The sequence below is a fragment of the Pelobates fuscus genome, chromosome 4, assembly GCF_036172605.1.
Source record: "Pelobates fuscus isolate aPelFus1 chromosome 4, aPelFus1.pri, whole genome shotgun sequence".
NCBI lineage: Eukaryota > Metazoa > Chordata > Amphibia > Anura > Pelobatidae > Pelobates > Pelobates fuscus.
The window spans coordinates 332,195,657-332,211,662 of record NC_086320.1 but is presented as its reverse complement, the minus strand read 5'-3'; the positions used below and the strand labels follow the sequence as shown (position 1 = coordinate 332,211,662).

Genomic DNA, 16,006 nt, shown 5'->3' with positions numbered 1-16,006 from the left:
CATTCACATGCAAATCAATTAACATATTTGTTTAACGTGCGTTTTTCTGGATTTTTTTTTTGTTTTTTGTTATTCTGTCTCTCACTGTTAAAATACACCTACCATTAAAATTATAGACTGATCATTTCTTTGTCAGTGGGTAAACGTTCAAAATCAGGGGATCAAATAATTTTTTTCCCTTTACTGTAACCTAAAAACCCTGATAGGAACCCATGTTGTATGATTCCATTGAATGATTGGATAATTATAAGGACTACCTGAAGGTGGATTCTTGTATTTACAATGCAGTGTTAACTGTAAATTCATTCTTTCATTCCTGTTGTGCCAAAAGCTTTGCAATGCAGGCAAAAATTGATGAACAGCTGAATGAGAGATATCAAAAATGTAAAGGATATATTTTTGCTAGCAATTCATCTGGATTTTAACAAACTTTAACAAAAGAGCAACTTGATTCAGCCATGACAAGTACAGTTTAATAGAACCTGTGGATTTGGAATGTTTGACAAGCAATTGCACATTTTTTTGTATTGAAGCCACTGGTGTGTATATAGGAAGAATAGTTATTCTTCTTAACTTAACAGCAAGTGTGTAAATAAAATCAACCAAATCTTTACTATTACAACTATAATTACAATGATTTATATAACCTCAACATATATCGCAGTGCTGTACAGTAGGTAAACCAAGACGGATAATTAATTCTAAGAAAATATGTACAACATACACACACAGTAGGTGAAGAAAGCCCTACCCATATAAGCTTGCAATCTAAAAGATAGTAAATATAATGTGTATGTGGGCATGTACATATATTTTTGCATTTGGTTGTATTTATATGTATATTGTTGTATGTACTTGTGTATATTCTGTATGAACTTGTGTATACTTGTACATATACACTACGTGTGTGTGTGTGTGTGTGTGTATATATATAACCACTGTAACAGTGCAGAAGATGGTGCTAGAAGGGGAGAGTAAAAACAAAATAATTACCTATATTAAGTATATATATGTAATTATTTTGTTTTTACTCTCCCCTTCTAGCACCATCTTCTGCACTGTTTGCTCGTGTTTCTTTTTTTCTCTCTCTCCCCCCTCACTCTGTGATCTTCACACAAGGTATTTACGACCCTCTGCAAGAATGATGTCTATTCTCTATCAAACCTGTATCACAACTCCACTTTGAATTCTATGTGTCGTCTTGCTCAGAAATGCTTTAGGCTTGAGAAAGGGAGGTTGTCCCGAAATTCTGTTAGTCCAAATAAAAAAGGTATTAGAAGATATGAATTTTATCTTTAGGTGGTATCTTTTTTACATGATATAGAAACATAGAATGTAACGGCAGATAAGAACCATTTGGCCCACATAGTCTGCCCAATTTTCTAATAACTTTCATTAGTCCCTGACCTTATCTTATATCTTATGCCTTATCTTAAATCTTAGGCCTTATGCCTATCCCACACATGCTTAAAATCCCTCAATGTGTTAACCTCTACCTCTTCAGCTGTAAGGCTGCATCCACTACCCTCTCAGTAAAGTAATACTACCTGATATTATTTTAAAATCTTTGACCCTCTAAGACCATGTCCATTTGATGTGGTAGTTTGTCTTCATTTAAATATATTCTTCTCCTTTATGTATTTAAATATTTCTATCATATCCCCTTGTCGCGTCTTTCCTCCAAGCTATCCAAGCTATACACTTTAAAAGGTATATTTAGGGAGGATTAAAACCCAGGACCTTAAGATCATATATATAATAGCTCAACTGTACTGAACCAAACATATGATCCAAGTGTCCTGGGTTCTAATCCTCTCTAAATATACATTTTACCATGTATAGGTTAGAGGAAAGATGGGATGGGATTGGGTAAGGGAGTGGATAAATATAATGAAATAACTCTCAGTAACTCTGATTAAATAAATCCAGAAGAATCTCTGGTTTGCTGTAAACAGCAGTCATGCTGCTGATGAATGGGTCAGGATTCTGCTGTGCACGGAAAGTTATGAGCCTCTGGCAAAGCCAGATTTTCTATCAACGCTAAACAGACACAAAACTGAACTTATATCATACACTATAAATATAAAATAATATTTAATATGCATTTCTCTTTTTAAACTGATTTTTTTTATGTACATGTACATGTGATGACTGTTTCACTGTTACATTTTTTAAGGCTTCCTGACTGCAATTTATACGACAGTCAAGCCACATAGCTATGAGAAAAATAGGCTATTGTAAGCACTATTAATTATTTAATATTCAGTTGAAAACTAGAATTAAAAAAGTAGATAGTCGGGGCGGAGCCTGACTGCCGAGCGGGATAGACGCACAGTGGAGCAGCTCCCGACCACAGCGACATATTTAGGGGAAAAACACCCCGAAAATCGGAGCCAATATTGGCAGGAAGGCATGCTGCAGACAGGGGAAACCCGGGGGCACCCAACGAACCCGAAAACAAGAAGCACATTCCCCAGGAATCCCCAAAAGACACTGAGGCCTACTAGAGACCGCGCCGAGGAGAAGCGGCTGCTCTCCCCGCTAGCAAAACCACTTAAGGTCCCCCTGGCGAACTTGCCTCCAACCCCCCCCCCCCCATGTGGACCGGTGGGGGATATCCCGGTCCCCCCTGACCAACAGAGGCAGCTTACAAAGACCCCACAACACGCTGGAACCTGCATTACAGGGGGGCACCCCGACATGAGACGCCTCCAAGATGGCGGCGGGCGGGGAGGCATCCAGTATCAGAAAGAATCAGCCGCAAGAAGCGGGTGTATCTAGCTGCATAGATCTGGAAAGTAGTCTCACAAAAAAGTATAAAATTAAGTAATAGTAATCAGAAAAATGTGTGAATCTCCTTATGATAATAGAACTACAAAATAGATAGACAAATTATATCCAGTATCCCTGGTATGAGATATGAGTATGTATAAACCAAATAGAACAACAAAAAGTGAGCTTTAATATATCCTGCTCAAATGTGTTCTCTAATATATAGAGTAACTCAATCTGCCAAGGGAGAAAATGCAAGGATATAATCCCAAAGAATTACCACTAGAAAAATCCTCTGAAGCAATAGTATAGGATAACTACAAAAGGGATCCCAAACCAAGTATGTAAATGGGCTAATGTAGTAGTAACTACAATGTATATATGTACAACTAATGAGAGGATATAGATATCGTGAAGCTTAGAATGCCCACGGCATATCTATTAAACAGAGCAAGAAAAGTGAAAGTAAATATGTAGAAAGAAAATAGCAGAAAGTTGCTTAACAGACTATGTAACAGTCGAAATGGCAACAAAGTATACAATGCCCTTGCTTACATATACTTCACAAGCTCAATAGTGTAAGACAAAAAATAATAGTAGGTCTATCTAATTAGACATAAAGTAAGTGCCAACAAACCATAATGGTGCCATATAGTGAAATATGTGGGCAAACAAGTGATGTCCGAAGAAACGGACAGTGAAAACGCCTGACGCGCGTTTCAGTGCTCTTATAAGCACCTTATATGTCAGAGGCCTTTTGGACGAGTATACTCTCTAAAAATCATGCTGCAACTTAAGATAGTGTATCTGTTTAGGGCATTGTTGATTCCAATAATTATGGATGACCTTCTGAGACTTGAGAGACATATGCTCAGATTTGTTCAGGAAGAAGGGCAAGATTGTCCTCCAAAAATGCTTTCCCAAGGTCTGAAGGTAGTCTGGGGAGTATGAGTTTAAACCTTTACTACAAGTTAGCTCAGTGTGCACAGGCTTTAAAGTGGACCTCATTTAGGGGCTCAGTTTGATTGACTGATATCAAGGATTCCATCTGTTCTCCTTGGCTGTCTTATTTACTTTGGATCGATATGAGCAGCCAGTGGTACAGGTGTAGTTATAGGGCTGTTCTAACAATTTGTTATTCCCGTATGAAACCGTAGTTTGTAACCCAGTTTTCTGCAAATGATGTAAAAATAGCCTTCATGGATTTTCTTAATGGGTCTCCCATTCCCTTAAAAACATTTGGTGATATTCATGAAAAAGGTCGGATTCCTACTCGGGCCTCTTTGGAGGAAATGTTCCATATATCTGCACAAGAAAATGACAACCTATTGTCAATAATGGAATTTGGTACTGACATGAGGCTTAATTATCATGGGTCATCATTAACTCCGTTTGAATAGATCTACAAATATAGATCCCCAGTACAGGGTATATATATTAAACGCTGTTTACGCTTTAAAAAATGTAACGGTAGTGGTTGAGGGACGTTCCTGGCTTTGTGGGACATAGATCTCGGTGCTGTCATCAATAATGATTCCTTGAAATTTATATTTGAAATTGGTTATAAATTATCACTGTGTGCTACTGTTAAAGAAAATGGCTACAAACGCATTGTAGGTGGTATCTTGATCCAGTTAAACAGTCACATTTATTCAGATCTCTCTCCCCTCTGTTTTAGAGGCTCTTGTTCGATATTTTATATCATACATGGTGGGCATACAAATAGATTGTAACATTGTGGGATACTGTTTTTCCTTTTCTCTCCCACCTTCTTGGTCTCACCATATCTCACTGATCCTATATTAGTCCTATTAAATTATGTTCCATCTGCTTTTTTACTTTTGGTGGCCAACCTTAAGGTTATGCCATAAAATTTGCACTGCATACTGCAGTGCATATTTGTGTTGCTCAAAGATGGACAGTATTTATTACAGCCCACAAAAATACATTTTGTGTACAGCATGGTGGATCTCTCTTCTGATCTACAGGGGAAACTTCCTGTACACAACAAAGTTTGGATTCTAACCTTTTTTCTTTCTTTCTTTCTTTCTTTCTTTCTTTTTCTTTCTCTCTTTCTCTCTTTCTTCTATCTCTTCTACTATGCCTCGTTTCCACTGAGCAGTACAGTTCAGGTCAGTACAGTTTGGACGGGGTTAGAATGGTCCAGCATATTCAGGTGAGTGTTTCCACTGCAAGTCGGACCGCCAGGAGGCTTGCGGGGTTTAGACCAAATGCCTAGTTTTTGTTTCACTCTTGCCTGACATGAGCAGTGGCGTTTTTCTGTCCACCAACCAATGGAATGTACCGTGTGACATCTGTAGCTCCGCCCTAACCGTACCATACCATTTCCTATGGACCTACAACTGAAGGGGGCCCAGGAATGGTGCAGCTTGGTTCAGTTGTATTGGCCACTTTTATAATGGAAACACTCAAAATAACATGCCAGACCGTACCGACCCAAACCGTACCGCTCAGTGGAAACAAGGTATTAGTGTCTTTTTTTGTATTTCCTATCTACCATACCTTTTTCCACTGTCATGAGTTTCTGATATTGAGTATTTGTGATTTTTAAGATATGGTTTTTGTACTTGTCTGTACTTGTCTGTTTTTCTTGGTGTTATTGTGAGTTTGTACTTGGTTTGTTCTTTTTCAACAGATGTTTCTTTATTTTTGGCCTCCTGTTTGTTTGAGGGTGTCTGCCTTTTATATTATGTTTGACTTGGTATTTTTGTTTTTCTGCCTTATTAGAAGTATTAAGTACAGTGGTTCCTCGGTTTACGAATTTAATGCGGTCTCTGGGACGTTTTGTATTGCAAAAAATTTGTAAACCGAAACATGGTTTCCCATAGGAATGCATTGAAAACCAATTAATCCATTCTGCAGGTCAGAAAAAAAGTAAAAATGAGCTGGCATGGAAGCCAACCCACAATGCAGAACACACAGTAAAAGGCATGCAAACGACAAAGCTCAGCTCCCTATCTTTCCACCACTTGAGAAATGCACCAAAAAAGTTCAAAAAAGTCCCAAAACCACTGCAACAGATTTCCAGAATGTTTTCAAAACTCCAACACCTCCAAACTCAATGCCACCTGCATTCCACAGACGCCAGCATGCACGGGGGCGGCGCTATAAACCTCCCAGGTGTAATACATCCTGAGGAAACTTGCTTCGTATTGCGAAAAAAAATTGTAAACCGAGGCAATATTTTCAATGGATTTTCATTTGTAAACCGAAAATTATATTCTTATTTTAAGTATTAACCCATTCCTTCTCAATAAAAATGATTTTTTAAAAAACATGCTTTATTTATCAAATGAAAAATATGCAGAGCTATTGACTAAAGTGAAAATTGTTGTGAATTCCAAGTGAATTTTAAGCCTAAGGCCAAAAAGGTCAAACTGGAAAAAAAATTCCATGTCGGCTATGCTTCCAACTCAGCTACATTAGCCTTAAATTTAAAATAAAATATGAATTCCCAAAAATTATCACTTTAATAAATAGATAGAAAGCAAGTTTGTTTATGTTGTACCAACTCAATATGTCACTTTTTCTTTCTGAATATGCAAAAAACGTGCAATATATTATGTTGATACAGAAATAAAACCTCAATTTTGGTGACTTGTTTCAGCTTGAAAATGATTCATCGATGCTAAATTCCAATGATGCATTTGTTCTGAAAATGCAAAATAATTCTGCCATCATATGGGTTGGAAAAGGTGCAAATGAAGATGAAATAAAAGGAGCGGATTACCTAGTCAAAGTTCTAAAATGCAAGCCCACAAAAGTTGCAGAAGGACAGGAAACAGGTTTGTTTTTCTCCTGTATAAAATACACACAGGGTTTTTCAATTTCAAATTTAAACTAAAATATCCAAATTGGATCCAAATTCTCCAAGTCAGCTATCCTTCCAATTATGGCTACTTTGGCCCATTCACACTTGCAGCCTTTTATTCTATAGTACTATGTCTTAAAATAAAAAAAGACATTCAGAACACACAAATAGAGGGATCTGATTTTGCAGACTATGATTCATCATCATCTTGAGTCCCTTCCATGCTGCCTCTGTCTGATGAAATTTTCTTCCACGAACTGTTGGGATATTTATATGCCACATGCTTCCAACAATCATTTTTAAAATCTACTCCTTCCAAAAATTATTTCAACCAACTGTTGAAAGTAACCTTCAACAATTAGTTTTCTAAAATTCGATCTCACTGTCTTTTTCATTGATGACTGGCTTGGCAACTGGAGTTGTTTTTGAATGTCATTAATATTAAAGGTTTGGGCTGCCTGGAACCCTCCTATTGGCCTGGAATTGGCCAAGGCTCAATGAGCCCTGGGTATGTGAGTTATAGCTGCTCTGTGAGTGTCACTGAAATAGACCCTTACCATTTACATGTGCACTCCTTTTATATTTTTATATTTTCTGTTAATGTCTGCGTGAGCGTCATTAGACTATAGTGAAAAAGCATCATGGCGAACATGGTCACTAGTGCTTTAGCTTTTAAAATGTAACCATATGTCTGCAGTTATTTGTGAACCGCATTTCCCGTAACGCTCAGCGAACCTAAGGATTGGCTACCCATGGGAATAAAGCCCACATACTTTTAGTTCTAAAGTGTTTAGGGTCCACAAGAATTAGCTAGGCTTGGCACTGCATGTATTTTTGTTCCATGTTTCCCATAATGCTCAGCAAGCCCAAGGGATAGATGAGCATCATGTGACTGCAGTCCACAAATGTGTACATTTAGGAAAATGTAGTGCACAAACAGTAGCTTAGCCTTTTACTCTGGTGTGTGGACCAATTCCCCATAATTCTCAATGTGCAAGAGCTATAATGCTTAATGAGCTGTTTTATCCTAAATTTTATCCTAAATTATCCATAATACTCAGATAGCTAGGACCTGCTGAGCACCATGGAAATGTACCCCAAACCATGTAGTTCACAATTACCTGTGCAGAATGTACTCCACAAGCACTTGCTATACTTCCCATATTTCTCAGCCAACCACAAGTAGCAATTGTAGCACCTAAGCATCCTTCACCTATTATACCCCCAATGTGTCTCTCATGCCTTCTTTAGTTCCATGTTTCTTTAGTTAGATATCTCCACCCTGAGCTACCTAACTTGAGCCAGAGATCCTAGGAAATTCGACATCTATATATCTCTATATCAAAGCTAAACTCTGACTCTACTCACTAGTGTAAAACTGACTTACAATAAATCTCTTCTAGAATGAGTAATTAAGGACACTAGACTTGTTTGCAGAACCATGCAGACCAATAGGGGAGGGTGAAACCTGATCCTACCACTTGTGCATGGACGCAGAACAAGAATTAGAACATTTTCTGCTAGTTATTTCATTATCTATAAATCTGCCTTGTGAGATTATTCTTTTTCGTCCTTATTAATTATAATAAATATTGCTGGCATTGTTAATCATTATTAAATGTTCATGCATTTTTGACTGTATACTTTCCACAGATATATTCTGGTCAACCCTCGGAGGTAAAAAGAAATATCAGACTTCACCTTTGTTGGAAACATCCTTTGAAGATCATCCACCAAGGTTGTTTGGTTGCTCAGATAAAACAGGACGGTTTGTGGTAAGTAGAATTCTTACATACATGCAATGTGTTGCAATGTGGAATTAAAACAGCAGCATTACTGTTACAAAGTAACAACTCGAGTGCTCTCATATATATACATATTTTCACACTTCCCTAAGACACAAACTGTATTCAGTCAATCTATTTAAACATCCAAAGTAAAACAGACTTCGACAAAAATGTCTGAATTGACCATCATTTTAAATGTTTTTTTTTATTATTATAATGTAAAGGTTTTATCATTCACTATCTCAGGGCAGTCTTTCAAGTGTACACTACTAATGAGCCTCAAGGGTACATGCATGCATTTGCACATCAAAAATGGGATTTACTACTATTTGATGCACAGAAATCAAATGATCACAGAATCCCTACTAGAGGGCCTTTTGGCAACATGCAAATAAGCACACACAGATAATGTTAACCTGCATATCTATGAACTCCCTTCCTAAATTAGTGTTTTATCCACAGGTATGGTATAAAAAAATGGGTGTGCCAATTTATCTGTAAACACAGAACTATTTCTAGTTGCACAGTCAGACTTTAAGACATTGTAAATCCTGGTGAAGTTTTAATAGAAAAAAAAATCTAAACATTAAAGGAACAGGTTAAAGGAACACTATAGGGTCAGGAACACAAAAATGTGTTCATGACCCTATAGTTTTAAAACCATGTAACCCCCTGATTGCCTCCCTAAATATAATAAAACCGTACTTGTATTCAAGTCTAAAGCTGCTACCTCTGCCCCTGAACTGCCTCTGTCTGCTGACATCATCAGAAGTGGTGGCCTGAGCCAATCGGAATGCTTTCCCATAGGATTGGCTGAGACTGACAAGGAGGCAGATGAGGGGCAGAGCCAGCACAGGTCAAACACAGCCCTGGCCAATCAGCATCTACCCATAGAGATACATTTAATCAATGTACCTATATGAGGAAAGTTCAGTGTCTGCATGCAGAGGGTGGAGACACTGAATGACAGTGCTGCTTACTCTGCAGCACTGCCCAAGGAAGTAGCTTTAACAGCCATCTAAGAAGTGGCCAGTGTTATCACTACGATGTAATGTAAACACTCCATTTTCTCTGAAAAGAAAGTGTTTACAGCAAAAAGCCTGAAGGGAATGATCCTACTCACCAGAACAAATACAATAAGCTGTAGTTGTTCTGGTGACTATAGTGTCCCTTTAATATTGTGGATAGGTTTAGTGTTAGGGTTGGTAAAGATAAGGGTTAAGGTTAGCTAGGAATAGTATCATATAGGGGTTAGGATTAGCTATGGTTAGAAAATGCATTAAAGATTGACATTGGTCAGTATGATCAGTTCAATAAATCATCTCAGGGATGCTAGCCAAGTGGCATGTCTAAATGAAGACATGTCTTTAATTTGACCTTACAAGTCTCTTAAACACATGAAATTTGTGTGAAATCTGTGAAATTTCCCATGAAATTAAAATGTGTGTGAAATACAGAAAAAATATAACACCAAAGAATGAATAAGATGGCGCAAAAAAAATTGATCTGAAGTGAAGTGTAACTATACAATTACCTACTGTATGACTAATAATACATGCGGCAACCAAAAAAAAAGAAATCCTGGTAAACAGATTCTGTTTGACTGAAAAATATACAATATAACTAAGCAGGTTTGGTGGTAGTTGGTCAAATGATAAGTGTCAAAATGTTCCTAGTTAAATACTCTGGGTTGTCTGCTTTCTACAAATATATACTTTTGTTTAGCAGTTTTGTATTTTGTGACTGCTGGTAAACTTGTTCTCTCAACATACCAAATTTGGCAAATATTTTATTTTAAAACAAAAATATACTCATTAGCTTGTCCTGTAACTGCCAAAAAAATAAAAAAAATGAAAATCTTAGGTAAATAAGGCATTGTTAATCAGGACTAATTGGTGATCTATTTTGAGTTATTCTTCCTTCGTTACATTTGTAATGTAAAAATTATTATAACCAAAACTCTGAAAATGTGTTTCTTGCATTTCTATTATTTTGTTAAACCAGATTGTGTTATGTTTTCATATACGGTTTAAAAAACAAACAAAAAAAAAAAAACAATCTGTTCTTTAAAAATGGTAAATAATATATGTTGATGCACTTAACAGAGAACATTTATTATTGAGGAAATGCATAGTTCAAATATTGGGTATTGTTTTGGTTATGAAGTTGTACATTTTCCTTAGTCCTTAAAGGGAAACTATAGTGCCAGGAAAACAAACTCGTTTTCCTGGCACTATAGCTTCCCCCTACGTCAATATGAGCTGAGCTGGGTGCCTATAGAGTCCCTTTAAGGAGCTGGATCACATTTTTTCAAAGGAATGGCAGACAACTTATTTGATGTCTAAATTTGGATCTGTATTACCCTTTGCAAATGTATTTAATTATTATTAAGGTGTTTGAAATTTACAATACTAATATAAAAATATCTGTATGGTTAGATTGAAGAGGTGCCTGGAGAATTTACTCAAGACGACCTAGCAGAAGATGATGTGATGATGCTGGATGCGTGGGAACAGGTATTTATAATATACACAGGCGATGGACATAATTGCAAACACAACATTATTTATGGGATGGAATTCAGGGAAAACAATTGAGAGATTGAGAGACATATCAGGTAGGGTAAGTTATATCTAACATTTGAATGAAGCCGAATAACCTACTCATTTCTGGTACTATATTTATTATGAAATGTTTAATCATATCTAATGATTGTCAAGATTAAATCTTTATTAAATCTTTATTTGATTAAACTATTATTGTACCTGAATGTAAGAGGATTCACTCTTGGAACTTCAACACAAAAAGGTTCACGTTCCAAAAATAGTTTTTTTTTTTTTTACTGTTTAATTGGATACGTGCTACCTTTTGACTAAATGAAATTGTCAGTACCGGTACTTTTCATTTGGTAATAATATCACTATAAAAGGATTTTGTACCACCCATACTTAGTCACTCGAGTGTTGGTTTACAAATTTTGCTTAAATATATAAAAAATGTATAGATATATATCCACCAAAATATGTCCCTTAAATTACTAACAAGAAAATAATACAGGAATAGGACTCATAGTATCAATATACTAACTGGAAAAAAAAATGCCTTGAATTTTTATTCTTTCTTACAGATATTTTTATGGATTGGAAAAGATTCAAATGAACGTGAGAAAAGGGAATCGTTGATAGCAGGTAATGTTGATTTCTTATAATCGCTGTACTATTTTTACATCTGCTATATGTTGCATAGACATGATTTAACTACGTTTTACCCCTACTTCCCTACTTATTAGAGAGCTGGCATTGGCTGGGATAGATAGGATTAGATATTAAATATTGTTTTGTGCTTCCCATAATATGTTTTGCCATGATGCAGGGTTGTATTGTGTGTTAAACGAAAGTTATCAAAAATGTTGCAATGGATTTGATTACCATATGAATAAAGCTTAGTAAAACTATATTGTGCTTTGAAGATAGGTATGTCAACATATTACGAAAACACAATGGCTCACTTGCAGAAAACCATGCTTTCTATTTGGAGAAATTTGTTTTAATTTAAATGTTAAAATAGTGTTGTTTTCTTCTTTCAAATTCACAGACTACATATAAAAAGACGTTAAACTTAAATGAATCCTACAGTGACAGGAAAACAAAGCTGTTTTTTTCTGGCACTATAGGTTTCTAAGGTGCCCCCCTCCCTCGCCATCCCCCACCTCTCCCGCGGCGCTGAAGGGGTTGAAACCCCTTCAACCACCTACCTGGTTCGAATTAGGAAAAAACTGATGTTGGAGGTCCTCATGCAGAGTGTGAGGACGTCCAGCGTCAGATAACAGACCAATTTAGATTCCGGAAGCGCCCCCAGTGGCTGTCTGGTAGAACGTATTCTTTGCAGTTCTCTGAAACCGCCATGTTTTACATTGCAGCACTAAGTGCAAAAGGGACACTGTACCAAGACCACTTCAATTAGCAGAAGTGATCTGGGTGCCTACAGTGTCCCTTTAGCATCGCACAGTAACAAAGTTCTGTGTTCCTTTAACTAAAAAAAAGGATTTATCAATGAAGTGTACATGATTTTATGTTATAGGCTTTGATTTTCTGATAACCATTACTCTACGCAAATATATGATGCTCAAATATATGATGCTCCTGTACACATTAGCACATTACACTAATTTCTTGGTCTCAAATTATATTTCTGCAATGAAAGATATATAGAAATGTACTTCTGTACATATTTTACTTGTCTCATATATATATAGGAAATTATAATTTGTAATTATATTTAATTTTTTATGTGTTTTATTCGACAACGATTCATAAGCTAGTGTATAAATATGTCCTTATTATATTAACCGTTATTCTATATTACACAAAACATTAATAAATATATTGGAAAATAAATTGATCACAGTGTATCTCTTCCTCGACTCCTCTGTTATCTTGGTCTAGCCACTATTTTAGAGCATCTGTTTAGAACCTTCAAAACCTTAAACCCCTAAGGGTCTGTGCACCCGCCTAACCTCAGTCATCAAATACAGACTAATAGCTGGCTTCCGAAATACCTACAACTATGTATGTACGTAGTGGGGGATTTCGATGCAGCATAATACATAAACTAACCCCATTCAACCCCCCAATAATGACAGACAACTTAGTATGGATGAAACAGGCCACAGCATTTATTATATCATAAAATAAATTACTGCATAACACATCCATAACTTTATTTATTAATTCTCTTCCTTTTTCTGTAACCCAAAGCATAAATTAACATATATACATATATATAACGCAACACATAGTGTTATACAGTGACCCAACTGTCCTTGCCAATAAACATACATTGTTCCTAATAACCACTTCCTCTCACCACCCCCTCGTCATAAAATCATATCCTTCCAATGCCCGCCATCAGCCGACCTTATCCACGCTCGATGGGCACGAGACCCCAGGTAACCTAATGTTAACCCTTTGAGGCAGGGGAGGTTGAGACCTGCAAACATATTGAACTCACTCCATCCTTAAACATAACCCCACAAACTTAATTAGCAAGGACATACCCCCGGTTAGCTGTGGCTAACTAATACTAATGAGCGGGCGGGAAGCTGTTTGCTGGCCCGAATCCCAAGTGGCACTGAGGTAAGACCTCCCACACACTAACTTACATAGTACCTAACCCCACCCACACACTATTCCCAAACCACTCCCACGCATCTATCCCCACACTCCTACATGTGCCTTTGTCCGCTTAGCTGCGCTATCTCCCCAGGGCCTTAACCATGCTTTCTTGTTAACAATTATGACTGTTATAAAAAGTAAATTTAATTTATTGCAATAGCAATCAGTCTAATTGGGATAGCGTGACGTATACCATGAAGATTGCATGTAGGCTTCATAGTAAGGGAGCATTCAAATCATCTGTTAAGGCATGGTATGTGCCATTTCTGTTAATGGTTACTTACTAGATAAAACAATATATTGCAAATCATTGACAAGGGAATTCCATGTTTTAAGATAATGTTAACCGACAAACATAACTTAGATGGAGTATGATAAGACGGAGTATGGTTCCAGTTGGACCACTTTGGATTAAAATTTGCAATTTTATTATTAATTTGTCAGTTCTATGCAATTCCCTTTAGTAAATAAACTACTGTCGATTAAGTCTGTGTTAAAAAGTCTTACTAAAACTCTACTTAGTTGGACTTGTTTAAAAATGCAATGTTTCGCTTCGAGTTCAATGTCTATAAAAGAGAATATTTAGAAAGTTCAAGAACATACAAGAAATTCATAGAACGCATCTGATTTACATGTACAGAGCCCAGAAACATTATACTATACGGAAAACTGGATCTGTGATGTATTTAGCCTAATCTGTGAATTTCTTGGTTATATAAGTCATTTATTTTAAAGTGCATGAAATTCAAAGAAGTACTAAGCAGCCAATCAGAATGCAACTTTGTTTTAGCACTTATTTTTTTTAGTATGTTTTTTAATATGCTTTACAGGCTCATTCTAAAATACAGTGTTTCTTGCTACAGTGTGAAAGCTTAGCAGAAACATCTCATAACATTTACATTCATATCTGTGATTAAAGGATCACTATAGGCACCCAGACCACTTCAGCTCAATGAAGTGGTCTGGGTGCCAGGTCCCTCTAGTTTTAACCATGCAGCATGCGCATTCGGCGGATGACGTCGGAAGAGGTAGGAGAGTCCCCAGCGCCGAGGGAGCCCGGCGCTGGAGAAAAGTAAGAATTTAACCCCTTCCTCCCCCTTCAGCCCAGCGGGACTGGGACCCTGAGGGTGGGGGGACCCAAAGACCCTATAGAGCCAGGAAAATGAGTTTGTTTTCCTGACACTATTGTGGGCCTTTAAATGTTTAGAGCAGTAAAAATTTACGGTTAGTCGTGCGGTATGCTACAACATGCCTTATTATTATTTTTTCTTCCTCTCTTACAGCACAAAAGTATATTCAGAGTGATCCTGCAGGGAGAGATAAGGGGATCCCAATTACTACTGTAAAACAAGGATATGAACCTCCAACTTTCACGGGCTGGTTTTTGGCTTGGGATTCCAAAAGATGGCAAATGTAACATCAAGAAATACAACGTAAATCAAAGGGTGTAAAACAAATAAAGAATAAAGATACACTTTAAGTTCATGGTCATTCAAAATATAGTTTGTATTGATGAAAATAGCATAAATGGAGAAATATATATTGTATATTGATTCATAACATAGAAACATAGAAACATAGAATGTGACGGCAGATAAGAACCATTCGGCCCATCTAGTCTGCCCAATTTTCTAAATACTTTCATTAGTCCTGACTCCCTGGCCTTATCTTATAGTTAGGATCGACGTTTCGACCTCTTCAGGTCTTCCTCAAGATCTTGAGGAAGACCTGAAGAAGTCGAAACGTCGATCAGACAGATGTAAACATTTTTGTTACATTAAACACCAGTGATTTTTCTACAAAGACCGCAGAGTGCATCTCCTTTCTTCATTTATTGTATATATTCAGCGTGGAATTGCACCAGGGCATACGATTTACATAGCATCTGAAAGGGTGAGTGCCATTACACTTATATATATATATATATATATATATATATATATATATATATATATATATAAAGTTTTGATACTGTAATAAGAACAAGCATACAATTAATACATTATATAAACTTCTCGTTATAAACAAATGTATTCTAAAACGCAAATTCAAATGGATGTTTCATTTTCTATTTCTTTGGGGTTTTATATGTTATGTTAAAGTGAAAACTTAAATAATCATATCCTTATGCATGCATTGGTACCATATCAATATATAATTATTCTTGGTACCATACCAATTTAGAACTATTCATCGTGTCATTATTAAAATGAATAATTTAAACTTAAAATTTATTTGAAAATCATTTAGTCACCTGCTTCAAGAAACATTGACACAGATATTCTGTAACAAAATAAAGAAATAGACTAAAAAAAAAGAATCAGTTTACTGAAAAGCGTATGACTAGTTGAAAGTCAGGAGCGTTATATTTTTATGTATGTTGTTAATTGTGATTTTATATTCAAAATGTATTTTTATTAAAATAAAAAGAATCAGTCAAG

The 16,006-nt window shown here is 36.3% G+C and overlaps 1 protein-coding gene across 1 annotated transcript in view; it reads left to right on the top strand.

The window, feature by feature from the left end:
- LOC134609048 (scinderin-like) overlaps nt 1-15,369 on the top strand; it is a 62,530-nt gene extending 47,161 nt beyond the window's left edge. Inside the window, exons 12-16 of the mRNA XM_063452414.1 lie at nt 6,401-6,578; nt 8,258-8,379; nt 10,830-10,907; nt 11,519-11,579; nt 14,849-15,369. Of these exons, the coding sequence (XP_063308484.1) occupies nt 6,401-6,578; nt 8,258-8,379; nt 10,830-10,907; nt 11,519-11,579; nt 14,849-14,982 (573 nt within the window). The 3' untranslated portion in view covers nt 14,983-15,369. The remainder of the gene's footprint in view (nt 1-6,400; nt 6,579-8,257; nt 8,380-10,829; nt 10,908-11,518; nt 11,580-14,848) is intronic.
- The last annotated feature ends 637 nt before the right edge of the window (nt 15,370-16,006 follow it).